The sequence below is a fragment of the Trichinella spiralis genome (assembly GCF_000181795.1).
Source record: "Trichinella spiralis strain ISS 195 chromosome Unknown Scfld1557, whole genome shotgun sequence".
NCBI classification, from domain to species: Eukaryota; Metazoa; Nematoda; class Enoplea; order Trichinellida; family Trichinellidae; genus Trichinella; species Trichinella spiralis.
Genome location: NW_003528496.1, coordinates 76,798 through 101,630, shown reverse-complemented (window position 1 = coordinate 101,630; position 24,833 = coordinate 76,798). Strand labels below are relative to the sequence as shown.

The following is a 24,833-nucleotide window of genomic DNA, read 5'->3' as shown; positions in this document are numbered from 1 at the left end:
CCATCGTATTCTGCAGTCAACGCTGTTATGCGTTGCTGCAGTTCTTCATATTTCTTATTTTTTATCTGTAAATCACTGGCGGTAACGCGACCTGATGTCACTTGTTGAATCAACGTTTCCGTTGAACCCTGCTCATCAATCAGCAACTGGAGCAGTTCATAAAAGCCGAGGTGTCGCTTCCCCGCAAGTCGGTTCATTTTGAAATGCCAGCCTTCCAAATCATTGTTCGTACGAATATTCACATTATATACATTGCACATCAGCAGTCTGTCAGGGGGCATCCATTCCACTCGGAAGTAATTGAGCAAGGCTGCTATTGAACCCGTAGCATCTCTGCCAAGCAGTTCCACGGCAACAGGTACATCATGAGGCGGCAAAAAAGCCGTTGCCAACAACATTTTGACTTTTTTCTTCGTTTCCGCTTCATGGATGTAGCTGGTTCGCATCCCAAGCTCCGTCACCTTCCGCATAACTGCTTGGCAGAAATGGAAATAACAGCCTTGTATGTTGACCCCCGGAAATGTTCCCTGCAATGCAGGGATCAGGGCGGTCTCAAAATCGCAAATTACTGTTTGTGGCTGTAAGACCACCCCAACGCTGCCGCCTTTAAAATTAAATTATCGAATATTTCACGATACGTGGAGAGATCTTTACGGACGGTTAAACAATACACAAGTGGCACTAATTTACCCGCAATAAAAACATGTATGGTGAAAATCTGGTGGTACCATTCTGCAACTATTTTGAAAGTTCCATCCATGGATCATACAGAATGTTCAGATGAAATTGATAAATTTTCTTCTGTACAGAATATTAAAATGGAATTATGTATATTTGTAGTAGACTTGCAGGGTTATCGTACTACACTTTGTTATAGACAATTAGGTTCTACAACTGTCTTCTTTCGCGGCTAGATCTGAATTTCACAAAATCTCGCTTTTCGTATATGATAATCTCGAGTATATATTATTAAATATACAATCAAACACAGGCAAAGTACCAGCAGTTTCCAAATCAGCAGATGCACTGCTTGCTTCTTCGTGGTAAATCTGCGGAATGGTCTTCAATTCCTCCGCTGCCCGTTGCTTCACAGAATTTTTCTACATTTTGTACAAGATATCATTATCAGGGGTGCAGTCATCTGCATGAGGATTAGAAAGCAAGATTTCGTCCACATCCAAGTTCGTGTGGATTGAACCCCGGCATCCTTTTTCTATCTACATGAGAAATTTGAATTGAAATAACAGAAATGAGATATTTAATAAAATATTATTTACCTGTCGAAAAACCCACTGTTTATCATCAATGTTTGTGTGTTTGACTTGGTAAACTTTGCTTTGATGGAATAAATTATAACTTCTTCCTTCATTTAAAACCAAATAAATGTAAATCGTCAGCCATGAAACATAACAGAAGAATCAAAGCGAAGTCAAGCACAGAGAACAGAAAAGTGGCAAAATGGTAAAAACGGGGGTCGCTCCTGATTATATACATATACATGAACCTGTGTAATGGACTTTCCGTCACAGCAGGCGGGTCAGGCACGCCTTGTTGCTTTTGGCCGGGTCATCACCGTCGGAGTTGACCATACGGCATTCTTGAGGAAAACATATTGTGTGAATAATTTATAAAGCGAACACCAAACATTCGTTTCAAATGTTTATTACACCGTGCAACTAACAACCACCACAAATAAACAAGACACGACCGATCGCTCCCCAAGACGGCATTCCACCACTAACTGCCACGTCTTTTCGCACTACCGTACTTTGACCCCGATCCTCAAGTCTAAATTTGCCTGCTACAGTACACCAGAGATACGGTGTCGTGGTTCACCATCAGCTCGGCTTTCCTGATCTTCTTCCATTAATTCTGATATATAGCAGGCGTCATCTCCTACCCGTGACTGTTAAACCTGCTCCCCCGGTTTGTAAATAAATTCGTTGATTGTTCAAATTTGTTATTTAGATTTGATGTAAACTTCCGGGTGATGTTAGAAAAGTGAATAATCTGTCTGATAAATCTGGAATGGCCGGAGTTTTAATTTATCCACAAATGGCGCCAATACTCACGTTAAAAACTGCGATGTCGAATGCCAGTTTAAATAAAAATATTTTAATCATCTTTCAGCTTACGGCACTTATGAGTGAAGAAGATGAAGAAGACAGATTGCAAAGAGTCTTATTACATTAAACACATACAAAAATTAATGAGTATTCTTAAAACAAGTACTGAACAAATATCAATATAAGCACAAAACAAAACATATTATATTCAAGAGCCCGCCTCCAATGTGCTCCATCATTTTTCAGCGCCCTCCAAATGCCCCTTTACTTCCCACAAAAAGTGCTGGCATCATCAAATGGTTTTTATGGAATTGTATCAAAAGCGTTCATCTATTTCTATTTGTAACGATTGAAGAAAATTGTTTAAAGATATGTCAACTAGCACTTGTTTCATTTGTCAGATAAAGTTACGTGTTAGCTCACAATTTCATTGAATTCTATGCACGTTTTTACGCATCCACCTTTGTCAAGAATTATCCGCGTTGATGTTGGTTGAGAGAAACACTTCTGTACTGTGCCGAACCGTAAAAAACAATTCGGCATTTGGTACTGATCTTATCTTCTCGGATAACGGCATGATGAGGTAAGTACCCTATTCTTCCTGGATAATCTGTTCTGTCCGTCACTTCTTCCACGAAATCTTCTTCCAAATATTCTCGCATACCTCTTTCGTAATGTGCTGCTTTGCATGGATCATTCTTCAAACGTCGCTCTGTCTGTTATAGTCCACGTAGTGCTTGATGGTAATTGTTTGGTAGGTGCGTATTATCTGTCAACCAAGGGAGTTTCACAGTGCATCTGATTGCTTCAAATTGCAACGTAGCTTCAAATTTTAGTACTGCTCTAGTGGAATCAACGTCAACTTTGTGATGGTTTCGATCTCCCAGAATTTTCTTATCGCTTCATCCAGCTGTTCGTCCACTTTTGCGCAGAGTATCTTGACGGGGTGAGTGTAAGATGTAGGTTCTCATTCGTCATTGGACCGCATATGATCCATCCTAACGTGGAATGAACAGTGACGTGTTCCCCCTTTTTCCCGCGCTTTATTTTATGGTCAACAAATTCATAGTAATGATCTAAACGGTCTACTCCCCGAGTTTACTTCCAAGGCACGCCGCTCGACATTTCATTGGCCTTAAATTTCATTGGTTTTCATTCCGGAAAAATTTCATTAGTTGTTGTTGCGATGAGTTTTATTCGTTGTCGCAAACCTAAATTTTTACTGGTTGTCATTGTAATGCGTGCTGTAGGAAAAGGTTTAATAATGACAATCAAGTAAGGCTTCCTGTAGAGTTCGAATTTACAAAATTCATTTAAGCAAGAACAACTGTTAAGTGATTGTCCTTCGTAGAGCTTCAATAAGACCGATTCCTATCACAACCTTTTCTTTCGTTTCCTGTGTAACGGACCGCTTCCTCGAGCAGACTCGTCCACTTCTTCCACCAGATTATTGGTGCGTCCGTCACTATTTGGCGACGGGCCGGTATTGACCGGCGCATTTCCTTTCCTTTCTGTCTCGCGTTTTCCTGATGGCATTGCGACAATCAAACAACAAACTGCCCTCTGGAGCCAGTTGTGGCCATATCTCCTTCTCGATCCACTCCTGAACCTGCATGCACTCGGCGTCTTCCTTCTGCGAGCGTTCAACGAGGCTGGATGAGTCTAACGCCATAGCCGCCACGTGGACATCCGATGAGTCATCACCGGACCCGAACTGTCTGCAAGCACGACGGGACAGCGTATCTGCGTTCTGGTGTTTCTTCCCGGGACGATGGACCACCTCAAAGTCGAACTCGGCCAGTTTTTCCAGCCAGCGGGAAACCTGTCCCTCAAGTTCCCGAAAGTTCCGCAACCACTTCAGGGAGTTGTGGTCCGTCCGGGCTGTGAACTTCCTACCATACAGGTAAGGGCGGAAGTGATGAGTAACCCACACTAGGGCCAGCATCTCCCTCCGCGTCGCGCAGTAACTCCGCTCCGCCCGTGAGAGCGAGCGGCTGGCGTACGCGACCACCCCCGGTGGGCCCTGCTCTCCTTGCTGTGACAACACTGCCCGATGGCGTCTTCGCTGGCATCCACATCCACCAGGAAAGTGCGGTCGAAGTCTGGGTGCCACAGGATCGGGGGACTCACCAGTGCATCCTTCAGGCGGGCGAACGTTTCTTCCTCCTTCGGGCCCCAGCGCCACTTCTCACCTTTCTTTGTCAGGGCGTGCAATGGATTCGCCACACCGGCGAAATTCCTGACAAACCGCCTGTAATAGGACGCCAGTCCCAGAAACTGCCGGACTTCCCTCACGCACCGAGGCGTGGGCCACTCCTGGAACGCCGCCGTCTTCTCTGCATCGGTACCAATCCCATGCTGCGCCACAATGTGGCCCAGGTAGTGTACGCTCTGCCGCATCAGTTGGCACTTCTCCGGCTTGATCTTCAGTCCCACGGACTGCAGGCGGGACAGCACCCCTTCCAAGCGTTCCAGATGCTCTTCCTCTGTCTTCCCGAAGACGATAATATCGTCGAGATAGACGAGGCATGTTTTCCACGTCAGCCCCCTCAGCGCTTTCTCCATCAAACGCTGAAACGTCGCCGGGGCGTTGCTGAGTCGGAACGGCATGACGCGGAACTGGAAGAGTCCCATAGGTGTGGAAAACGCCGTCTTCTCCCGGTCTCTTTCAGCGATTTCGACTTGCCAGTAGCCAGACGCCAAGTCCAGCGTGCTGAACCACTTGGCTCCTGCCAACGCATCCAGCGTATCGTCTATTCGTGGGATGGGTTGGGCATTGTGGCGTGTAATGTAGCTTTATTCAGTTAAAAGACAGCACTACAACGCGTAGTTAGAGGCCGATTAACAAGCGACGTGCGTGCGCAGATAGAAAGTAGGTTAGTTGCTAATTTTAGAATTACAGCAGTAGAACTGGGTTATTTAAAATCAGGTAAATTAGATACGAGTAAGCTACAGTAATTCGTTGAAGTATTAATAATTACAACAGGCATCGACGAGCGTCACGGCGTTCAGTCTGCGATAATCAACGCAGAACCGCGAGGAACCGTCCTTCTTCCGAACCAGCACTACTGGTGAACTCCAGAGGCCTGAGGCTGGTTCGATTACCCCCGCGTGCAGCATTTCCCGGATTAGCCGGTCTACCACCTCCCGCTGGGCTTGGGGAAGGCGGCGGGGTGGCAGCTTCACCGGCTGGGCCCGTCCGGTCTCGATGCGGTGCTTTACAAGGCTCATTCGTCCAAGGTCGGCCTCGCTGCGCGAGATGGCCTTCCCGCATTTCCGGAGTATGCTGCGTAGGAGCCTCCTACTCCGCGCGGAACACTCCGCTCCATCCACCAGGACACGTGTCCCATCCTCCGGCCCGTCGGTGCCGGCCCCGGCGTCAGATGCCACACTCCGTGGCTTGGCCAAAACCGCGCAGCCGATGCTGGGCTGCCCGGCACGGGATGGGCCATGCTCGATCCTCACCTTCGAGCCGTCTGTCATGGTTATTTCCCGAGTTTGCCAGTCAACTGTCCGAACGAACGAGTCGAAGAAGTTCGTTCCCATGACGCCCTGAACCACCAGATTTCTCACCACCATCACTGCCACACGTCCCCTCCAACGGCCCAGTTGCAACGGCACCACCCCCAGTCCGCTGGTGCACATTCGTCGACCATCCGCAAGAAGTATCGTCCCCGTCTCCCTCTCCAAGGGCTCTCCGCCGGAGGTGATCTGCCAAAGAGACTCAGTTATCACGGAGACCACGGCCCCGGTGTCTAACAGTAAGGAGACCCTCGTCCAAATCAGCTTACCGTTTACACATGGCGTTTCGCCTGTTTGCAGTACGGCCATAAACAACACCCTGCGGTTTCCAGGTCTGTGTGTGTGCCCGTCGGCGGTCGTTGGGTTAGGCGTCTTTCGTGTTGGCAGTCGCGTCAGAAGTGACCCAAACCACCGCAATTGAAACAGCCGCCTCTTCTCGCGGCGGGTCGTGCGACTGTCGACTCCTCTTTTTCCATCTTCAAGGAAATCTTCCTCACCTCACGTATCAGGTCTTCCATGGGCTGGGTCGCTTCGGTCTTCTCCGGCTTTGGATTACTGATGCGCGTCTGCCGCCTCTGGTGGAAATCTTCTTCAGTCCGCATGACTTTACTGACCAGTCTCCGAGCTTCGGTAAGGGTCGCCGGTTCCTGCAGCCGGATCGCCAGATACGCCTCTTCTGAGGTTATTCCCGCGGCGAAACGCGCCACGAGATCACGTTCTGATACGCCAGCTCTGCGTCCAATTTCCGCCATCTCCTGGGCGTATTGTTCGATGGTTTGGCCCTCGCGTTGTTGCAGGCGTAGAGCCGTTCGATCAGCTGCCCTGTCGACTCTTCCGGGCCGTAGGCGTCCAGCAATCGCTTCTTGAACTCTTCAAAGGAATTCTCTCTTGTTTGTCCTGCCGGGTAGAGCTCACGGCGGACTGAGTCACTAAGAAGGTAGCGAGCGACCATGCCATGGTCAGGGGCGGAACCCTGCTGATGCAGAGAAAGTCTTCCAGCCTCTCCAGCCATTCGACGGAATCCATCTCCGGACAAAAAGCATGGGGTGGGCGATAGTAGTCACCTCAGTACTCCGATGGCATCATTTCCCGGACAGGCCTCCATTGTAACGGACCGCTCCCTCGAGCAGGCTCGTCCACTTTTTCCACCAGATTATTGGTGCGTCCGTCGCTATTTGGCGACGGGCCGGTATTGACAGGCGCGTTTCCCTTCCTTTCTGTCTCGCGCTTTCCTGATGACATTGCGACAATCAAACAACAAACGATAAGTATATTCTTTAGTAACAATCAAAAGCAAGGACCGACGACGACGTAACAACGAAACGCTTCCCTGGCAACTTGCCAACTCCACGTACACACGTAAACAACTACTACCGTACTCCGCCTCTGATCTTCATGTCCAATTCTTCATACGGTAGTTTTACCTTTCCTCCTCTTCGTTTTCTGCAGAAATAATTTCGTTAGCTCGGTCCATGTCCGCTGCAGAGGAATTCCATCAAACTCCTGCTGGTTCGATGAGCTGCAATTTCCGGATTGACCTAACAAGTGTGCCTGCAGCGGTTTTCAACAGAGCACTTCTTTTCATGCCATCTGACGAGCGGTACAATTCCAAGATTCTTCCCAGCGGCCAGTTACTTCTCGTTTGACCGTCTTCGCATAGTAAAACTATGTCTCCGATACTGGGTTCCAGTTTCTGGGTCTTCCATTTTCGCCTGCTATTGAAATTAACAAGATATTCTTTCCGCCATCGTTGCCACAAATGTCTCAATACCTTCCTTTGATAATACCATCGTCATCGTAGTGTCATCGTGGTCGAAGTCGATTCTTTCCCAACGAGTCGTTTCGTAGTCATGTCCGGTAACTCCATCAGTGTTCGTCCCGTTAAAAAATGAAACGGCGTTAGCGGTTCCAAATCGTTGCTGTCATCACTGATGGTTGTAAGCGGTATTGCATTGATGCGAGCTTCCATTTCACATAGGATGGTAACGAGTTCTTCACGGGAGACCAGCGCTTTTGCCAACACTTTGCGAAGTGCGGTCTTAACAGATCTTACTAATCTCTCCCAATAGCCGCCGCACCACGGGGATCTTTCACAGGAAAATCTCCATTCGACTTTCTCTTCAGTCAAGGCTCTTGCAATCTTTTGTTTTTCGTCTCCTCTGAACAAATCTTGGATGTATTTGTCCGCTAATTTGAATGTTCTAAAGTTATCTGTTTGTACTACAGATGGTTTCCCTCGTCGAGAAATGAATCGGCGAAATGCTGCCAGAAAGCTTTGGGCAGTCATATCCGACGAGGGTTCCAAGTGTATCGCTCTTGTAGCCATGCACGTGAATAGGCAGATGTAGATCTTGCTGATTGTTCTTCCTTCTTTAACATAAAGTGGTCCGGCAAAATCTACTCCAACATTTGTCGAAGGCATGAGTTTCCACTAATCGGTTCTTAGGCAGCGGGGCCATGATTTCGTTCAGACATCGTGCATTCTCCTTTCGGCATACAACACATCTTCTCAATACACTTTTGACGGTGCTTCTCCCTTTCAGTATCCAAAATCGTTGTCGAAGCGCTACCAAAGTTTGTTCGACTCCAGCATGCCACTGATGCTTATGTTCACCTTGAATGATCAAGTCCGTGATGTTGTGTCTGTTTCGCAGGATAACAGGATGTTTGTGTTGATACAGCAAATTTGATTGCTGTAAACGTCCTCCAACTCGAATTACGCCAAATTCATCGATGAAAGGAGACAAATGAATCAGTCGACTATTTTCCGGCAGTTCACCTTTCATGACCAAGCTTTTCTCATCTCTGAACGTTTCATTCTGCACGGCTTTCATCCAATAAAGCTCTGCCTCGTTCCGTTCTTCTATGGTCAATTCTTCTTGCCTTTGCTTCGATGCATGTCGACAATTCTTCGCAAACCGGAGGCACCATGCCGTCACTCTTGTCAGTTTGCTGAAGGTCTGGAAACGAGATGGGTCGATAACATACTCGAATTGGTCGTCATTGATCGGAGATATTACGCCGAACAAACATCTCGCTTCAAGCGCGTCTGGATGTTGCGTACTTTCTTCAGATGTTTTTTCAGACTCACAGGGCTCAGGATTCAACAGCGATGGTAGTCCTTCCCACCATAATTGGCAGTCCTTTAATTTTGTGACGCTAGTTCCGCGGCTAATCAAATCCGCTGGATTGTTTTCTGACGGACAATACTTCCACAGTTTTGGCTCAGTCAACTGTTGAATCAGTTCGACTCGGTTTCTCACAAACGGTTTCCAGTTCTTCGTTTCACTTCGTATCCAACTCAAGACAATTTACTGCCAGTCCAACAAATGACGCGTTGGATAGGTACTGCGAAGCTGTTCTTAATGAAGCCAACTAACTTGGCAGCAATTAAAGCTGCCATATGCTCTAAACGTGGAAGGGTGATCGTCTTCAAAGGAGCTACTCTCGATTTCGACATGATGAATCTTACCGTTGTTTTATCTTTACTGATGACCTTTAGATATGCTACCGCTCCATAAGTCCATTTCGTCGTGTCTCCGTATACATGTAATTCAATACTGTCGGTCTCTTCCACTGGAAAGGAAATCAGGCAGCGAGGTATCTTGATCTTCCACAAATTCTTTGCTTCGCGTTTCCACTTACTCCAGTCCTCAGCGATACTGCTCGTAAGGGGTTCATCCCTTGATTTGGCCATTACAAGATTAGATATTGTGCTGTGGTCTTCTTTCGTTACTACTAAATTGACCACTACTCCGTAGGCAGTTTCCGATGCGTCACCGAACGTGTGCAGCTCAACTTTATTTATTGTGGAACCATGAAATGGGATGAGACACGTTGGAATTCGGATATCCGATATATCACATAATTCCAACTTCCATGTCTGCCATTCCTTTTGCAGATCTGATGGTAACTCATCATCCCAATTTAAGCCCTTTTGCCATAACTTCTGAAATAGTATTTTTGCCCTTATGATGTATGGAGAGAGGTGACCAAGAGGATCGTTTCCACCGGCAAATTCGCGCGATCCGCATGAAGGGCATCCGTCTCGCGGAAGACCACTTCCGTCAACTCAAGCTGGCCAACCAGCACGTCGTCATTGACCGCGTCGATGCAGAGCTCTTCCAGTTCCGTTAAGAGACGGTTCAGCCGTGCCTTGTTCAGGGTGAGCTTCCTGGACCGTGCTTTTGCTGTCGCAGCCATTCCTCACGAATATCACGCTTATCCGTAGGTCGCTGTTTCGTCCTAAGGTTTAACTTCGGCAGAACCTGCACTGCAGCTAGGAGGACCAAATGTAAGAACCGTCAGGGTTCTGTATGCCACTGATTCTCTGGTTCGACGTCCTGTCAAACTCGCTCGACAGGCGGGAAGAGTAGTGGATTGTATTTTTCGTTCTTCTTGGCCAACCGGTGGTATGGTCAGTCAAGTGGGCGATCACGTTGGTTAAACACAAGTGGTTCAAGCAAACTCAAACAAGTACACGCTTCTTTGTTCAATACAAATACAGGCCACAGAAACGCACTCCGTCGACAGCAACGAACAGAGCCCTAATGCGAATACAACAACGCAACGAACTACAGAACTCTCTAACTCACTGCTCCGCCGGCTTATATATATGGAAGGAGCAGGCCGCAGGTGCGCCATAACTTTCTCAGCCAAATGAGCGGATTCTTTGATCACGGATACGCCCGCCACGCCGGCGGCGATCCAAAGGCCGCCGCAGTCGGCGCCGTTCCGTCCGAAACAGTGTGAATAATTTATAAAAGGAATATCAAGCAATCGTTCCAAATGTTTATTACATCGGGCTACTTACTATTACATAAATATTACACCACAAAAAAACAAGACACCACTGATCGCCCACCAAGACCGCACACCACCACTGTCACGTGTTTTCGCACTACTGTACTCTACCATTGATCCTCAGGTTCAAATGTGCCTACTACAGTATCCCAGGGCTAAGGTGTCGTGGTCCACGATCAGCTCGGTCTTCCTGATCTTCTTCTAGTAATTCTGGAATATAGCAGGCGTCATCACCTAGCCGTGACTGTTAAACCTGCTCCCAAGGTTTGTAAATGAATTTGTTGATTGCTCAAATTTGTTATTTATGTAGCGGACGCGGACCGAGCTAACAACTCTATTCCTCCAGACAACGAAGCGGAAGAAAGGTGAAGCTACCGTAAGCAGACTTGGACTTGAAAATCGGAGGTGGAGTACGGTAGTACGGATGTAGGTGTGCGGAGTTGATGTGGTGTGATGGGAGGAGCTTGCTGGAACGTATCATCGGCGGTCCTTGCTCGCGGTTGCCAATAAAAAATATATTTATTGCCTGTTGTTTGATTGCTACTATGCCATCAGGAAAGCGCGAATTAGAAAGAGTGGGAAACCCGCCGGTCAGTACCGGCCCGTCGCCGAATAGTGACGAACGCGCCAATAACACGGTGGAGGAAGTGAACGGGCCTACTCGAGGGAGTGGCTCGTTACATTTAGATTTGATGTAAACTTCCGAGTATGATGTTAGGAAAGTGAATAATCTGTCTGATGAATCTGGAATGTGGCATCAGAGTTTTAATTTATCCACAAATGGCGCCAATGCTCACGTTGAAGATCGCGATGTTGAATGCCCATTTGAATAAAAAAATTTAATCGTATTTCAGCTGACCGCACTTATGATCGAAGATGAAGAAGATAGATTGCAGAGAATCATATTCCATTAAACACATACAAGAATTAATCAATATTCTTAAAACAACTCCTGAACAAATATCAATATAAACACAAAACGTAAATCGCATTGTATTCAAGCGACCCCCTTCAATGTTCTCCATCGTTTTTCGGCGCCCCCAAGTGCGCTTTTACTTCCCACCAAAAGTGCTGGGATCATCAAATGGTTTTTATGGAATTGTATCAGAAGCGTTCATCTATTTCTATTTGTAACGATTGAAGAAAATTGTTCAAAGATATGTCAACTAGCACTTGTTTTATTTGTCAGATAAAGTTACGTGTTATCTCACAATTTCATTGAATTCTATGCATGCTTTCACGCATCCACCTTTGTCAAGAATTATCCACTTTTCCCATCACTTTACATATGTTGGTAAAGGGGATTTTAATAGAAAGGGAAAATGCACAGTTGACAAATTGTCCACAGTTGCAGCTTTCCAGCTAAACCAATTGAATTGTTGTCATCTGATTAATTTTCTGATTTTACTGGGAGTGTTCTGTTTAAATCTTTAAAAAGTTTCTTTCTTTTTGAATCATCCATCCATGCTTTTTTATACATGCCGATGAAGTTTGTTGTTTGTATGAAAAATTTTGTTTGGCATCCAGTTATATATAATAATTTTAAAATGGAACGACAACAGCAACAATAAACCTAAGCGCTGCTTTTGGTGCTGAATATTCAACATTTCGCTATTATTGAATTACAAATTTAAACGTTGCAAATGCAAATGAAACGTGATGGCAACTTAAGTGCTCACTATCGCACTAGTCGGTTTAGTTCAGATGTTCAAAAACAAAGTTTACAATCTACACCAAATATATAAATAAATTTTTTTTATTTGAAAATAAAAATGCGGATTATAATGTTTTTATTTAAATGAAACATAGGAAGGAAAACAATAACACTTGTAAAAGAGAAAAACTTTGTGAAGATAAAAGTAAAATTCTTTGATTGCAATCAAGATTTTCAGAGAACAGGCAGGCAAAATCAGAAATGTAATTCGATCTTAACGAATTAGCAGTTTCCATGCCTAGTTTTAGCTGACAACTGCATCTGTCGACAATTTATTACTTGTTGATTTTCCCATTCCACTAAAATCGCCTTTAGCTACTCATCAGAACAATTTATGACAAACGGAAAAGTATCTAATGCATAAATCTCACATAATTGCTAGCTGAAACGTAATTTATCTGACAAGCAAAGCAACTGTTGGTGTTGACATTTTTTTTGAACAGTCTTTATGCACTCGGCAAGATGAAAGTAATGCCTTCTGGATGTTGATGTCAACAGAAAGAAAGTGATCGACAGCGCCGAACAGAAAAGCTGTTAAAGCTGCTTCAAATTCACTTTGCAGTGGACATCGCATTCTTTGATGTCAGCATTTGTGCGCCATTTGTGTGTGATTAATTTTCTTTTGTCAACATCAGCAAAAGGCGTTGGTGCCACAACGATTATCACAAGCTGATCTTCAATTACAGGACAAATGAAAACAAATGTTGCAAAAGACCATAAAGATATTTTCGTTTACTTTTTACATTAGCCAATTACTGATCAATCGCGTGCAACCTTTCAGCGAACAGGATCACAAGAAATTTCGTTAGTAACAAACATTTCAGTTATGAGTGTGTACGAGTTTGTGTCAGAAGAGAAACTGAGTAGTAAAGACATTATAATCTGATTTTTGTAAGAGTAGTTCTTTGCCGGAGAATCTTCCCATAATAGCGATCATTATGTGTCCAGATATGGCACTAGTTGGACTACAGAACCACTTGCGGCAAGCAGAAGAAGAGTGGCTTGCAATGCGTACTGCTCTAGAGTTCATTAGTCGTAGCCGTAATATAGTGTCGCCACTGGATACCTTCAGCCGCATATTCTCAAGTGATCTGATCGATGTCATCGTGAGAAACACAAACTACGTGGACGACCCACATGTCACTTCAAGATACGTGATGGCGTCAAGGGCTGTCGTCCCGTATCATTTCTCTTGATGCCTAAATTAAAAGGCAAGCTGGAATCACTGGAAAACCAGGGAATTATTCAGAAGCCAACGGCACCATCAGAATGGTTGCGCCCAATAATGATAGTCCCAAAGAAAAGCGGAGGTATTCAGCTAATTGTCGTGGTGGTACGTCCCTTGTGTATGAAGGCTGGGCGTACAAATTGAGATATACCGGCAAACGGGTGAAAAACTGGGGATGTTCCAAAGTATGTCTTTTGGAAATATTGAATATGTACCTTGTTATTAAGAATTATTTATGTTTTGGTACAGGATAAAAAAGAGTGCGAAGGTGGACTAACCACCAACCTGGATGTAACAGCGATGCTCAGCCGGACTCCCCACGGTAGCAGTTGTCCGGTGGAGGAGCACATCGCGTACAAAATGGAAAAAAGAGCCATTTTAAGAAAGCGGAGTGCTGAAGAAGCGAAGACCATCCCGCAAATTCACGATGAAGAAGCCGCATCCATCTCCGCTGAGCCATCTACATTCAGCCAGTTTCCATTTTTTAGAGAAGACAGGAGTGCAATGTATAAACAACGGGTGAAAGAAACGCTTTCCCAGACTTCCCAGAGATCGTCAGGATCTTGTTCTTGCGGCTGAATTTACAAGAACAAGTGTTTCTGTTGACGCAGAATGCGTCAAAACATATCCCGGTCTTTTCTACGGCCGATAACATTAGACTGCTGGCAGCCATGAAAACTTTGGGCTTGGATGGTATAGCCAAGGTTGTACCACAGTGGTATCAACAACTGTTCACCATCCATGTCTTTGCGGCCGGTAAACTGGTGCCCGTAGTCTATTGTTTATGTACGGCTGAAGACATTGGCACATACGGGTATATTTTTCAAGCTTTAATAGACAAAGCGGCAGTTCTGGAGGTCGACGTTAAACCAGATACTATTATCTGTGATTTTGAAACAGCCCTGATACCTGCAATTCGGGGTTACTTCCCGAATATGCGGGTACAGGGCTGCTACTTCCACTTTTGCCAGACGGTACATAAAAAAGTCAGTGAGCTGGAACTGAAAACACGATATGGAACAGAAGAAGAAACAAGAAAAAAAATAAGAATGCTCCTGGCCACCGCTTTCCTCCTTGTATAGAAACTACTCCACCTTATTTAAGAATAACAGGACGTGATGCAAACGCTCATGAACCAGCTCCTTTCAAGAAATCGTGCTGCTGGTTCTATTAGACAAAGAAGTAGTAGATACGCTGAAAAGCAACAACGTTTTATGATATATATATGGATGAATACACCAGCGGCAGGCGTACCTTGGAGCGGTTTCTTGAAGCTTTAATGTATTTCACGCCAGATCCGATTTAATGCCGCCTTCCAAGTGGTGGTTTTGTATAATATTTTTTGTATGATATTTTATTATCACTGTTATTATCTGTTATTTGCTGTTGTTCATTATTCATGCTATTCTATTTAATATTGATATTGTTGTTGTTGAGCATTGAAAAGTAAATTTCCTTTAAAAAAATTGACTTCAAAAAATAAACTTCATTTGGCTACCATAGCAATGAAACAAAGAATTTTTTAATCATATTACAAATACTAATCACTAAAAGTGCAAAGTGGAAAAGTAAATATTTAAAAGAAAAAAGCTAAAAACAATGAAAAAATTCCAGTATGAAATTGGTGACGTCACGGGTAAACGGTAAAAGAGGTCAAAGGTTACGTAATGAATTATGTAATTAAAAATTTGCACCAATGAAATGAAAAAAATTACTACAACAACCAACAAAAATTGGTTTACAAAGGACGAATCGTAATGATAAATATTGGATGTGTACTGAAGTAAGCAGAATTGTCTCAATATACAACGTTATTATCATTCTAATATGACAAGCGAGCCATTTCTGTTCCAATTTAGAGGTCGAGAGGCTGTCGTGGCACACTGTCCACAAATCTAGAGGCCACAGAAGTCATCCGCTCAAGTGAGCATGCGAAAAGCTGCCCGGTAAAGCCCCACGCATTTTACCATTACCAGCAGCTTGCCGACGGCGGGCCTCAGAAGATACGAGACCGGTGATGGAAATATACGATGAGCTGGCAAGCAATGCCTCCACCAGCCTAGACATTGCCGCGCATTTTCCAACGTGGGACCAGGCGCGGCACACAGTGTACAACCGTCGGGCCCGGAGATACCCACGTCTACCGGCAACTGGGCAGTGAGCTGCAGTTCCTGTCGAACAAACAACAGCAAACTTCGGCGAGCAATGTTGAATATATTATTTGCCGACCAATGATATATTAATTTTTGCCACCGAGGCTGGTGTGAGGCTGCTGGCTCAGAGTAACTGCTGGTGCTGGGATGGTGTGACCTTTAAGAATCTCCCATCCTGGTAACAGTTTTTAATCTTTCATGTGTTTATGATGGTAATTGACTGTCGGATATTGTTTGACTGTTAGGAAAGATCTGCCCATGTATAGCCGGATATTTGAAGTGCTGCTTTCCAAAGCGGAAGAACTTGGCGCCCAACTTGATTCGGCAAAATTTGTTTGCGATTTCGAAATAGACTTGATCCCTGTCATTCAAGGCAACTTCCCAAACACCCGAGTGCAAGGTTGCTTCTTCCACTCTTGCCAAGCTGTGGTGCTTCAGCAGTCGGCCGGCTTGGCTTAAGAAATGATTATATGAATAATCAGGAGGTAAGATAAAAGGTTAAAATGCTGATGGCATTAGCATATTTGCCGGTGAACCTTGTACCCGCGGGTTTCAAAATCTTAAATTTGGGACGTCGGGTCAAGTGGAAGCCTTGTTCCTGTATTTCCAGCGGGAGTGGCTTCCGGCTATAATATAAACGTATAAACGTATATAATGCTTGTATTGGATCTTCCTCGTCGATAACGATAATCAAGTTTCAGTGGACTGTATAATTAACCCGCGGTTCGACTATTTGAACCACTGAGTTCTATCTTCGATGTACGGTTCCCCCTTTTGGACCCGCGTCGTAAGCTCCAACGACTTACCTATTATCTCTGCTGATTCCAGTCACGTTTTCTCCGGTATTCCTTCCTATCTTTCGAATATAAAGACCAAAACAATCTCGAAAAGAACACCAACGCTTTATTCGACTAGAGATCAAGTAACTCGTTCACTAACTCACTAACTCACATACTAACTAACTAACTATATATATATATATATATATGATACACACACGAAAGAAAAACAAACTACAACAACAATTAGGTCAAATATATCGAATTGCTTCTAGACAATAACAACTGGTCAGCTATATCAGGCTGCTTCTAGACAGTAACAACTGGTCAGCTATATCAGGCTGCTTCTAGACAGTAACAACTATGGTCAGCTATATCGGATTGCTTCCAGACAAAAACAACTATGGTCAGCTATATCAGGTTACTTCTTTCTTCTAAAAATATCTCGTCATACTGTCGATTATTGACGCTCAGGTTTTATCTTCAGTTGGAATCTGCAACAATGCTACTGCAAAAAGTTGAAGAAATTAGTTGAAATATCTATAAATGTGAATTAACGAGGAGGGTCCGGTAGACCACGAGCCACCACTAACGGTCGGATTATGCACGCCACCATCCAAGGGTTATGAAGCAACGAAATAAAGGACTGTGAGCTGTTCAGCAATCCTTGGAAGCAATTTGTTACAGTTTTAAGTTTGTTTAGTTTTTGTTTAACTGTTTCAACTACGTTAACCATGTTACAGCAACTACATTTAAGCAGATCGCTGCATTGCATTTATTTGGTCAAACAATTTCAGAAAAATAGCTCAATATTATACTGCTGTTATACATCTTTAACAAATATAATAAGCATAAAACATTATTTTTCTCAACATAGAATTTGGAAAAGTAAAAAGAAGTCACACAGCAACGCTGCTATTTGAAATTTTCATATCAGACGGCAACAATTTAGCGCTGAAACCGCTAAATGAATCAGTAGAATCAGAAATGAAGGTAACTTTCAACCATTCCCAGTTTCTTTGGAATGCATGTAGTTGGATGAGAATTTTGAAACGTTTATTTCCACAGTATCTGCAAGTGAAAAATGTTTTCAGTTATTAAAGAAAAAGCAAATAATTAAAAACATAACATTAGAATTTATGTAAAACTGTATATAAATCAGTATGATTTCCTTTCATCTAAATTATAATCAAATTATACTTGGTAGATATATGCTTTTTTAAATGAAAGTATGTTTAATGGTCCGCCTAAAATTTTAAAAATTGATAGAAAATTTTCAGTAGAATTTCATACCTGCTTTTGAGGACAGATGAGCATCCTGAAACAAAAGAACATCTTTCTATAGCAACGTAATCATTACTGCAATCATCTGTTAGTTCAAGCTGGAAGTTTGTAAATGACAATAGGATATTTCTTCTTGTATCATTGTACGTCCAAATGCAGCGACTTAAATTGGGATATGAATTTGGGTACAGTGGACTTGTAAATCGTTTCCAAAGTTTCAAAGTACCCCCACAAATAACTAAACTAATAATTTTCAAATTCGTTACAAACAATACCAAACCAACATACCATTTTCACAATTGTCACCACTAAAATTCTTCAAACAGCTGCACTGATAACTTGTATTATTTTCATTGTGCTTACATATTCCTCCATTTAAACAAGGATTTGAAGAGCACCATAAATCTATAATTTCAACATTTTGTTGAAATATTTTTAAATAAATGTGTAAAGTAAATAAAATTCGAATGCCTTTTTCACAGTGCACACCAGAAAAACCATCTGAACAGTCACAAATTGGTTTTTGGTTTTGAATTTTGCATATTCCATAATTTTGACAGTAAACATTGCATATATTTTTTCCTTGATAATCTAAAAAATTATATATAACAAAAACAATATTAGTCAATAAATAAAGTGATTATTTTAAAGGAGACGAAATGCAGAATACAAGTCACGTAACTGTATAGAACTAACTGATTAGAAACAACTTATCATTTTAAACTATTAGCAAATATTTACCAGTTGTAAAGTCAATGGCAAAGCTGTCGTGCGTAGCGTGCTTGCTGACAAACCTCACTGTCAGCAAGTTTGTTTTAGTAGTAAGTAAAGATGTCACATTTTTCGAATCACAATATCTGAAATAATAAATAATAAATACTGCATGAGCTTAAATAATCACTGGACAAATGTAAAATAATAAATTTCATTCAAGATAGACAGCCATGAATTATTTGGTTAAAAATTTATTATTTTATTCCACTAGAAATTACCACTGTAAACGTGTGTTGTTCTACTGTTGTGAAAAACAAACTTACTTTGCAATCACTGTTGATTTTATAGATTTTCCATCAACAATTTCCAAAAAATTTGAATTGCAATCCTCATTTGGATATTTCATTTCGAAGTTATTAATATTTATTGAAATGGTAGAATTTTCTGGTTCTTCAACTGTCCAAGTGCAGTCAACATTAGACACGTTGGAATTGATTAGATTGAGAAAAGAAATTTTCCCATTGAAAATATGTTTAAAATAATAGCCGCAGAGTACTTAAATGATAAATGATTTAATTCAGTTCAATTCAAATAATTAAATTCATTTTCTAACCATCAGCACATTTAGGACCGGTAAAAGGCCATCTACAATTACAAATTGGTGCGCCTTTTCTGATAATGCACGTCCCTGAATTCATGCATATCACATTGCGACATGCATTATCTGAAATGGAAATTTTAGATTAAAAAATTGCTTGACTCCAGTAGTAATTAATCAATTACTAATTTCACAATTTTCTCCAGAATAATTTTTGTGGCATTTGCATGATACATATCCATTTTCAGCTTTACAGACACCGTGTCCAGAGCAATCAAACATTTCACATGGATCTTTACTATCTATCAAAGTATCAATGAACATTTGTGAATTAAGTGATAATTAATATTTAAACTATCAGATTAAAATATCCTCATCTGGAAAATATTGTTTCCAATAAGAAAGAATAATTACTTGCAACAAAAGCTTCAAATCCTTCCATAGAAATGGATGAATCAGAATGGAAAATTATCTTAAGATACTTGTCAGTAGTATAAATAACAGGTGGCAACATTGAACCGCAAAATCTAAGTTAGAAAAAAATTTTAATAAAAATTGAAATAAATTGCTACTTCTGTTATATATACATTCCTATTGTGCGATTTAAATCAGAAACTTGAACAAAATCATTCTGATCACAGCTCGTTGAATATTCAAGAGATATGTGCTTAAATTGCAGCAGCAGTCCAGATTCAGCACTTATCAGATTCCATGTTATGTTGATATCATTTGGATATTTATGAGGATAAAATGGAGACATGATAGTGGTAGGAAATTGGAATATATTCTGCTCAGAATTGACTAAACATTAACAATAAATGTAGTTAATAAAAAAAAATTCCACCAGCTTTTCAACATTAAACAAAAAGAAAAATACGCATGCAATCAAAACATTGAGTGAAGTGCACAATATTCACAGAGAGTGAATTTATAAAAATTGCTAAATAATTAGAAAATTGCTTTTTAAATAGCCTGATCTGATCTGCCTGTTAATTTAGACAAACTCTGCTTCATTTGAAAACTTGCTTAAATTTATTTTATTATTTTTATTGCTTAAAAATATTCAACTGCCAACTGTATTAACATATAGGGAAAATTATTGTCATTTTTTCCAGTTATGTGAAACTTTTCTAACCAAAATTTTCACAGAATTGCCCACTGAATCCTTCGGAACATTTGCATTTTCCCATTGAACAAGTTGCTCCGTGTTGACATGAATGTTTTGCACAGAATACGTCTAGAAAAAATGAATAAAAAAGCAATAATATGCTGAATCAAGCAGAACATGAAATATAAAATTGAACTTAGATTTTACCAATTTCACAGAACATTCCAATGTAACCCGGCGGACATGTGCAAAATATTTGGAAAATTGAATCTGAACATGTTCCTCCATTCAAACACATAAAATTTTGACAACCACGTCTCACTGATAAAAATAACAAATAAACAAATGGAATAAAGTAAAGCTATAAAAGAAAATAAATACCAAGGGTATATTCGAGAACAAATCCGTTGAATGTTATGCGCTCATCACTTTTGAATTTTACAATCAAATTATTTGTGGCACTGGTCAATTGGATTGTGTAATTTTGTCCACAATATCTGAAATATATTTATTTTATCTCTTTTATAAATTTTTCAATAAGACTAATTCTGTACAAATGTTCTGTATAAAGAAAGTGAGCTTACTTTCCAATTTCAATTTCTTGTTGCCTTGAATTTAAATAAGAAACAGCTACAAAATCTTGATTGCATTCTGGCATTGTACCTTCAATATGATCTACTGTAAGAATAGCTTTGACGACCTTGCCTTTCTGATTTGCAGCAATTTTCCAAAAGCAAGACAAGTTATTCATGTACAAATCTGGATAACGTGGAGAAGTAATGATTGCAGAGCTGTTGTACAATATCAAATTATCACAGTTTACTAAAACCATTTCAAATTAAATCTGTTAATATTACAACAATATTCATACTCACATTTACAGTTCGTTCCAGCAACACCAGCCGGACAGACACAAACTGCGCCATCTTTTGAATTTTTGCATACCTCCGGTGATGGACATTTTACTTTATTTTCAGTACAAAAATCTACAATTCATCTCTATCATTAAAATTGGAACAGTAAAACTTCGTGAAGCGTAAAGCATTTGTTACCAACAAATGCAGAATAATTTAATGAAAATCCAAGAAATTCATCTGTATATTTTGTAAAGTTTGCAACAAACGTAACACTGCCAGAATTTATGGTAACTTCTTCATCGGTGATAGATACATCGCAAAGTCTATAACATTTCAAAGTAAACAAGTATAATTATTTGGCATTATTTAAAATTTTGACAAACAGTGTAATATGAACATTGTGTTGCCAGCAGATATTTAAAAAAATAGATGACAACATTGTATCTATCTATCTGTATAATATTTGAACTAAGTTTGATATTATTGAAAATTTTTAATGAAGTTGAACACTGCCAAAACCTCTTCAGCTCACGCTTTCACGAATAGTTTCAATTTTTCAAAACATCAACTATTAATGAAAAAATCATATGAAAAAAATTACATTATAAATTAAAATTGAAATTCAACTACATCATCCGTAATGATGTTGTTTTAATTATGAATAAACTGCTTTTGAATTACCTTTCCACAAATTTTTCTTCCGCATAAATATCCACGTGATTTTTCGTGCAATCGCTGACATTGAAATAAAGCATCCGCAAAAGTATACCACTGAAACCAGGAACTGCTATTGTATAGCGACGAAAAAATCTGCGAAACGGTGCAAACACAGGATCAAAAGAAGATAATTCTCCAAATTGTTCAACGTGATACGTCTGAGTTGGCACTGAAAAAACATTTATTCATTAAATTAAAAATTAATTATGCTTTTACAGTTTTACAAATTGCATTGTACAGTTTGTGTGCTTACATTCATAAAATGTCACTTCAAACGCTGGTATTACATTGTATCGGAATACTGCTGAAAATTGTATGGAAATTTCATTTGTACTCGAAAGAAATGTCTGGAGGCTAAAATGGAAAATTTTCAAAAAAGAAAAACACAAGAAATGAAAAGTTACTTTTCTATTTTATAATCCAACTCATTTTTTCCGTCAAAAAAAATTAAAGAATTTTCTTCATTAAAAAGTTCTTCTTCATTAGTTAATGCTATAACTGATTCAGGTTGAGTTTTGATATTGTAAAAGCAATGAGCACGGCCCAAATAAAAGGAATAACTTCCAAATGATTTGATTATTCCTTGAGATTCATTTACAACACTGTAACCACATCTCTCTAAAATAATAGACAACTGAAAAGCATATATCAAGCTATTAATAACAGTTTTATAATATCACTAACTTACCAATATTACAAAGCTGTCCTGTCATGTACGGTGGACAAATGCAAAGAATTTCATTCTGACGTTGACTGCAGTCACTGTTTGGGCATATTGTATAATGACATTTGAAATCTACCAAATTTAAAATATCAAAACAATTAAATATCATATTATGCAAGGTGTACAATATGTTTTCATTTTATTTATTATTAAATGCGTCTCCTTTAATCTTCAATTCTTCAACTTTCACGCTCCGTAAATAATTTTTATACAATTTTTCAGAAAAATATCAAAATTACAAGGAAAATATAGGCAATGCTTTTTAAGTATTATATACAATGTCATTAAAAATTTTTGATTAAAACATTCAAAAATTGCCTCTTACCTTCTCTAACTTTAAATGTGTAATTCGCAGCTTTATCCGAAGTGATAACTGCTCTGACGAGAAGGAACAGTCGATTATTACCTTGTGTTCCTATTAAAGCAGGCATTTCTTCATTGTTGCAATATCTAACATAAATAAATATCAAAGTTGATTTAAAACATTAAATTATAAGGCAATCAAATTACAAAAACTTACCTTCCAATTATACTGCTATTGGTTTGATCCCATCCTTCGTGAATTTCAACATAACTATGTTTACATTCAGACTGCCAACCAAAGAATAATTTCTCAAACTGAACTGAAATTGCTGATGAATCTGTTTCCAAAAAGTAATTGCACTAAAAAAAATGATTTTCAATTTGAAGGTATATTTTCAAAAATTACAACATTTATTGCCGTAAAATCGCAAATTTTTCAAACGTTTTCAACATTAAATTGCAGTAATAAAACAGCGCTCAAAAGTTTTAAAAATACCTTTGTTTTAAAAAGAATAAATGAAAAAGAACAGTATTCTTTTAAATAAACTATTTCAAACAATACTTCATAAATTTTAAATTAATTATTTATGTTAGCAAAGATTAAACTGCAAATTTTTTTATTCATACCATTTACGATTATTGCTTTTGCTGAACATTTTACAACATTTATTAAAACTATAATTTCTAACCTTTAATTCTGCTTATCACAAAATCACAGAATAAATTTTTACCAATAGAATACTGAAATGTAATTAATTCTTTTATCATTTCATCTAACAATACAGCAAAGCTGATTTAATACTGAACATTATAGTACTAAAATAGCAATAATCTAATCAAAAATATTATTGTCATTTTAAAATAAAAAAATATATATATGTAATACACAATAGATGTTAAGTTACATTATGCATTAGCATATGCAAAGATTGGGTTTACTTCGTACTTCTAATTTTTCAAGTTTCAAAGAACGAATGCTTGGCATAGACAACGTAGCACCAGTATAATAAATTCCTCCACAAACAGCTAAAAATTACACATTGAAACTGGCTTCAAGCTGACGCTGTAAAATAAGCTAACAAACCAATTTCACATCGCTTTCCCTGAAGTCCTTTGGGGCAACTGCAACGGTACGGTTTTTTGTATTCTGATAAGCAAATACCTCCGTTGAGACAATAGCCATCTGGACAGTTTCGAAACTTTTCGCACAGTAATCCAAAATATCCTAAATTAATAATTTAAGACATCAGTATACACAAACATGGTTTAATATAAAACCAAATTCAAAAATAAATTTACCAAATCTACACTGACATACTGGCTGTAAGCTTGATTTATGAATGTAGCAAAAGCCGCCATTCTTACACTTCAAGTAAATGCATGGGTTGCTGACTAAAACAAATTTAGTTTTTGCATTATACAATACATGTATAGTACACTGTTTATTTAAGCATTTCTTTCTATATTGAAAAAAACGGTGATTGGGATATTTTAAAACGGAAATAGCTGTAATATAATAAATAATTCAGTTAAAAAGCATTTAACATGAACTCAAATTCAAATTAATTTTTGATAATGCTTTACACCAGTAAATTTAATTATTATTTGAAAAACATTTGTTTTAATCTTTATTTCAACTAAATAATCATAAACGCTGTGCAGCATTTTATTCTTTGTTTAGTTTAAAAGGTTACTGCTTAAATTCATAAAAATTACTTAAAATACGCTAGTGTCTGCCATAATTTTCTTACCGATTCCATACGTAGCTACAAATCCATTTCCACCAAAATAAACATCAGTGTGAAAATATATGATCATTTCTTCAGCCATAGTAAAAAATGTCATATTCAATACTTTTCCACAAATTCTTAAAGGTTGCACATAATTAAACTGAACTAACATGCATGCATACAAAATAATGATAATGTAAAACCAAGGCGTGAAGGAAAAATTAAAATTGAAATCAATTTTGAATTTAAAATTGGAATAATTTTGAAAAAAAAACTGATGTAGAACTGAATTCAATAAAATGCAATGCCGTTAGCTCTTTGCTTTATAAATTAACTAATCGAACAAATTAGCATTAAACTTCTAGTCATTACTTTAATAAATGGTTAAAAAGTTTAATGAATCATTGCAATTAAGTTAAATTGAAATGTATCATTTGTGATTAATGACGTAGCACATCGTTGCATTTATTTGCAACAATTCCGTTTGCTAATAATATTATTTTAAGATAACAGTCTCATAAAAATAAAAAAAA

The 24,833-nt window shown here is 39.6% G+C and overlaps 8 protein-coding genes across 8 annotated transcripts; 3 read left to right on the top strand and 5 right to left on the bottom strand.

Annotated features, from left to right (window-relative positions):
• Nucleotides 1–101: 101 nt before the first annotated feature.
• Tsp_04453 (Pao retrotransposon peptidase family protein) lies at nucleotides 102–1,369 on the bottom strand (the record flags this gene model as incomplete). Its single annotated transcript, XM_003368977.1, has 2 exons — nucleotides 1,294–1,369; nucleotides 102–604 (listed from the first exon to the last, which is right to left on the bottom strand). Coding segments are annotated over exons 1-2 (579 nt in total), but the record flags the coding sequence as incomplete, so codon positions are not given.
• Nucleotides 1,370–3,440: 2,071 nt separating this feature from the next.
• Nucleotides 3,441–4,700, bottom strand: Tsp_04452 (conserved hypothetical protein). Its single transcript, XM_003368976.1, has 5 exons — nucleotides 4,366–4,700; nucleotides 4,197–4,317; nucleotides 3,998–4,168; nucleotides 3,676–3,816; nucleotides 3,441–3,629 (listed from the first exon to the last, which is right to left on the bottom strand). Exons 1-5 carry the CDS (start codon nucleotides 4,698–4,700, stop codon nucleotides 3,441–3,443), a joined length of 957 nt encoding a protein of 318 aa, XP_003369024.1.
• Nucleotides 4,701–5,036: 336 nt separating this feature from the next.
• Tsp_04451 (conserved hypothetical protein) lies at nucleotides 5,037–6,614 on the bottom strand. The gene is made up of 2 exons (XM_003368975.1): nucleotides 6,419–6,614; nucleotides 5,037–6,064 (listed from the first exon to the last, which is right to left on the bottom strand). The coding sequence occupies exons 1-2, from the start codon at nucleotides 6,612–6,614 to the stop codon at nucleotides 5,037–5,039; spliced, it is 1,224 nt and encodes a 407-aa protein (XP_003369023.1).
• A 50-nt stretch (nucleotides 6,615–6,664) lies between these two features.
• On the top strand, nucleotides 6,665–7,234 carry Tsp_04450 (conserved hypothetical protein). Its single transcript, XM_003368974.1, has 3 exons — nucleotides 6,665–6,777; nucleotides 6,887–7,002; nucleotides 7,053–7,234. Exons 1-3 carry the CDS (start codon nucleotides 6,665–6,667, stop codon nucleotides 7,232–7,234), a joined length of 411 nt encoding a protein of 136 aa, XP_003369022.1.
• A 146-nt stretch (nucleotides 7,235–7,380) lies between these two features.
• On the bottom strand, nucleotides 7,381–9,791 carry Tsp_04449 (putative integrase core domain protein). Its single transcript, XM_003368973.1, has 4 exons — nucleotides 9,600–9,791; nucleotides 8,969–9,537; nucleotides 8,107–8,888; nucleotides 7,381–7,988 (listed from the first exon to the last, which is right to left on the bottom strand). Exons 1-4 carry the CDS (start codon nucleotides 9,789–9,791, stop codon nucleotides 7,381–7,383), a joined length of 2,151 nt encoding a protein of 716 aa, XP_003369021.1.
• A 456-nt stretch (nucleotides 9,792–10,247) lies between these two features.
• Nucleotides 10,248–11,089, top strand: Tsp_04448 (hypothetical protein). Its single transcript, XM_003368972.1, is given in 5 exon segments — nucleotides 10,248–10,336; nucleotides 10,365–10,595; nucleotides 10,613–10,655; nucleotides 10,702–10,796; nucleotides 10,822–11,089. 5 exon segments carry the CDS (start codon nucleotides 10,248–10,250, stop codon nucleotides 11,087–11,089), a joined length of 726 nt encoding a protein of 241 aa, XP_003369020.1.
• A 1,954-nt stretch (nucleotides 11,090–13,043) lies between these two features.
• On the top strand, nucleotides 13,044–14,415 carry Tsp_04447 (conserved hypothetical protein). The gene is made up of 4 exons (XM_003368971.1): nucleotides 13,044–13,211; nucleotides 13,355–13,438; nucleotides 13,583–13,839; nucleotides 13,893–14,415. The coding sequence occupies exons 1-4, from the start codon at nucleotides 13,044–13,046 to the stop codon at nucleotides 14,413–14,415; spliced, it is 1,032 nt and encodes a 343-aa protein (XP_003369019.1).
• A 2,749-nt stretch (nucleotides 14,416–17,164) lies between these two features.
• On the bottom strand, nucleotides 17,165–23,929 carry Tsp_04446 (putative CUB domain protein). Its single transcript, XM_003368970.1, has 23 exons — nucleotides 23,870–23,929; nucleotides 23,655–23,795; nucleotides 22,788–22,930; nucleotides 22,593–22,717; nucleotides 22,232–22,339; nucleotides 22,105–22,161; nucleotides 21,508–21,712; nucleotides 21,022–21,149; nucleotides 20,841–20,955; nucleotides 20,554–20,760; nucleotides 20,351–20,466; nucleotides 20,177–20,290; nucleotides 19,997–20,098; nucleotides 19,449–19,662; nucleotides 19,276–19,388; nucleotides 19,047–19,163; nucleotides 18,877–18,987; nucleotides 18,587–18,818; nucleotides 18,291–18,406; nucleotides 18,048–18,140; nucleotides 17,838–17,954; nucleotides 17,559–17,787; nucleotides 17,165–17,336 (listed from the first exon to the last, which is right to left on the bottom strand). Exons 1-23 carry the CDS (start codon nucleotides 23,927–23,929, stop codon nucleotides 17,165–17,167), a joined length of 3,135 nt encoding a protein of 1,044 aa, XP_003369018.1.
• Between the last annotated feature and the right edge of the window lie 904 nt (nucleotides 23,930–24,833).

Bases quoted from the DNA above. Each gene is read 5' to 3' on its own strand.
- Tsp_04447 (XM_003368971.1), top strand. From the start codon at position 13,044: ATGTGTCCAGATATGGCACTAGTTGGACTACAGAACCACTTGCGGCAA. The intron at 13,212-13,354 runs GTGAGAAACACA...GGAATTATTCAG, and splicing joins GTGATCTGATCGATGTCATC to AAGCCAACGGCACCATCAGA. The intron at 13,840-13,892 runs GTATAAACAACG...AGAGATCGTCAG, and splicing joins AGAGAAGACAGGAGTGCAAT to GATCTTGTTCTTGCGGCTGA.
- Tsp_04448 (XM_003368972.1), top strand. From the start codon at position 10,248: ATGAGCGGATTCTTTGATCACGGATACGCCCGCCACGCCGGCGGCGAT. The intron at 10,337-10,364 runs GTGAATAATTTA...AGGAATATCAAG, and splicing joins GCCGTTCCGTCCGAAACAGT to CAATCGTTCCAAATGTTTAT. The intron at 10,656-10,701 runs GTTTGTAAATGA...TTATTTATGTAG, and splicing joins CTGTTAAACCTGCTCCCAAG to CGGACGCGGACCGAGCTAAC.
- Tsp_04449 (XM_003368973.1), bottom strand. From the start codon at position 9,791: ATGGCTGCGACAGCAAAAGCACGGTCCAGGAAGCTCACCCTGAACAAG. The intron at 9,538-9,599 runs GTGGAAACGATC...ATACTATTTCAG, and splicing joins CGGATCGCGCGAATTTGCCG to AAGTTATGGCAAAAGGGCTT. The intron at 8,889-8,968 runs GTTAGTTGGCTT...AATTGTCTTGAG, and splicing joins GCAGCTTTAATTGCTGCCAA to TTGGATACGAAGTGAAACGA.
- Tsp_04452 (XM_003368976.1), bottom strand. From the start codon at position 4,700: ATGGGACTCTTCCAGTTCCGCGTCATGCCGTTCCGACTCAGCAACGCC. The intron at 4,318-4,365 runs GTGCGTGAGGGA...GTCCTATTACAG, and splicing joins CAGGAGTGGCCCACGCCTCG to GCGGTTTGTCAGGAATTTCG. The intron at 4,169-4,196 runs GTGAGTCCCCCG...TGTGGCACCCAG, and splicing joins CCCGCCTGAAGGATGCACTG to ACTTCGACCGCACTTTCCTG.
- Tsp_04451 (XM_003368975.1), bottom strand. From the start codon at position 6,614: ATGGATTCCGTCGAATGGCTGGAGAGGCTGGAAGACTTTCTCTGCATC. The intron at 6,065-6,418 runs GTCGACAGGGCA...ATTTCCTTGAAG, and splicing joins GACGCCTACGGCCCGGAAGA to ATGGAAAAAGAGGAGTCGAC.
- Tsp_04446 (XM_003368970.1), bottom strand. From the start codon at position 23,929: ATGGCGGCTTTTGCTACATTCATAAATCAAGCTTACAGCCAGTATGTC. The intron at 21,150-21,507 runs GTAATTCAAAAG...GAAATGTTATAG, and splicing joins GAAGAAAAATTTGTGGAAAG to ACTTTGCGATGTATCTATCA. The intron at 18,141-18,290 runs GTAAATATTTGC...ATAATTTTTTAG, and splicing joins TGCCATTGACTTTACAACTG to ATTATCAAGGAAAAAATATA.
- Tsp_04450 (XM_003368974.1), top strand. From the start codon at position 6,665: ATGGCATCATTTCCCGGACAGGCCTCCATTGTAACGGACCGCTCCCTC. The intron at 6,778-6,886 runs GTATTGACAGGC...ATCAAAAGCAAG, and splicing joins CGCTATTTGGCGACGGGCCG to GACCGACGACGACGTAACAA. The intron at 7,003-7,052 runs GTAGTTTTACCT...TAATTTCGTTAG, and splicing joins CATGTCCAATTCTTCATACG to CTCGGTCCATGTCCGCTGCA.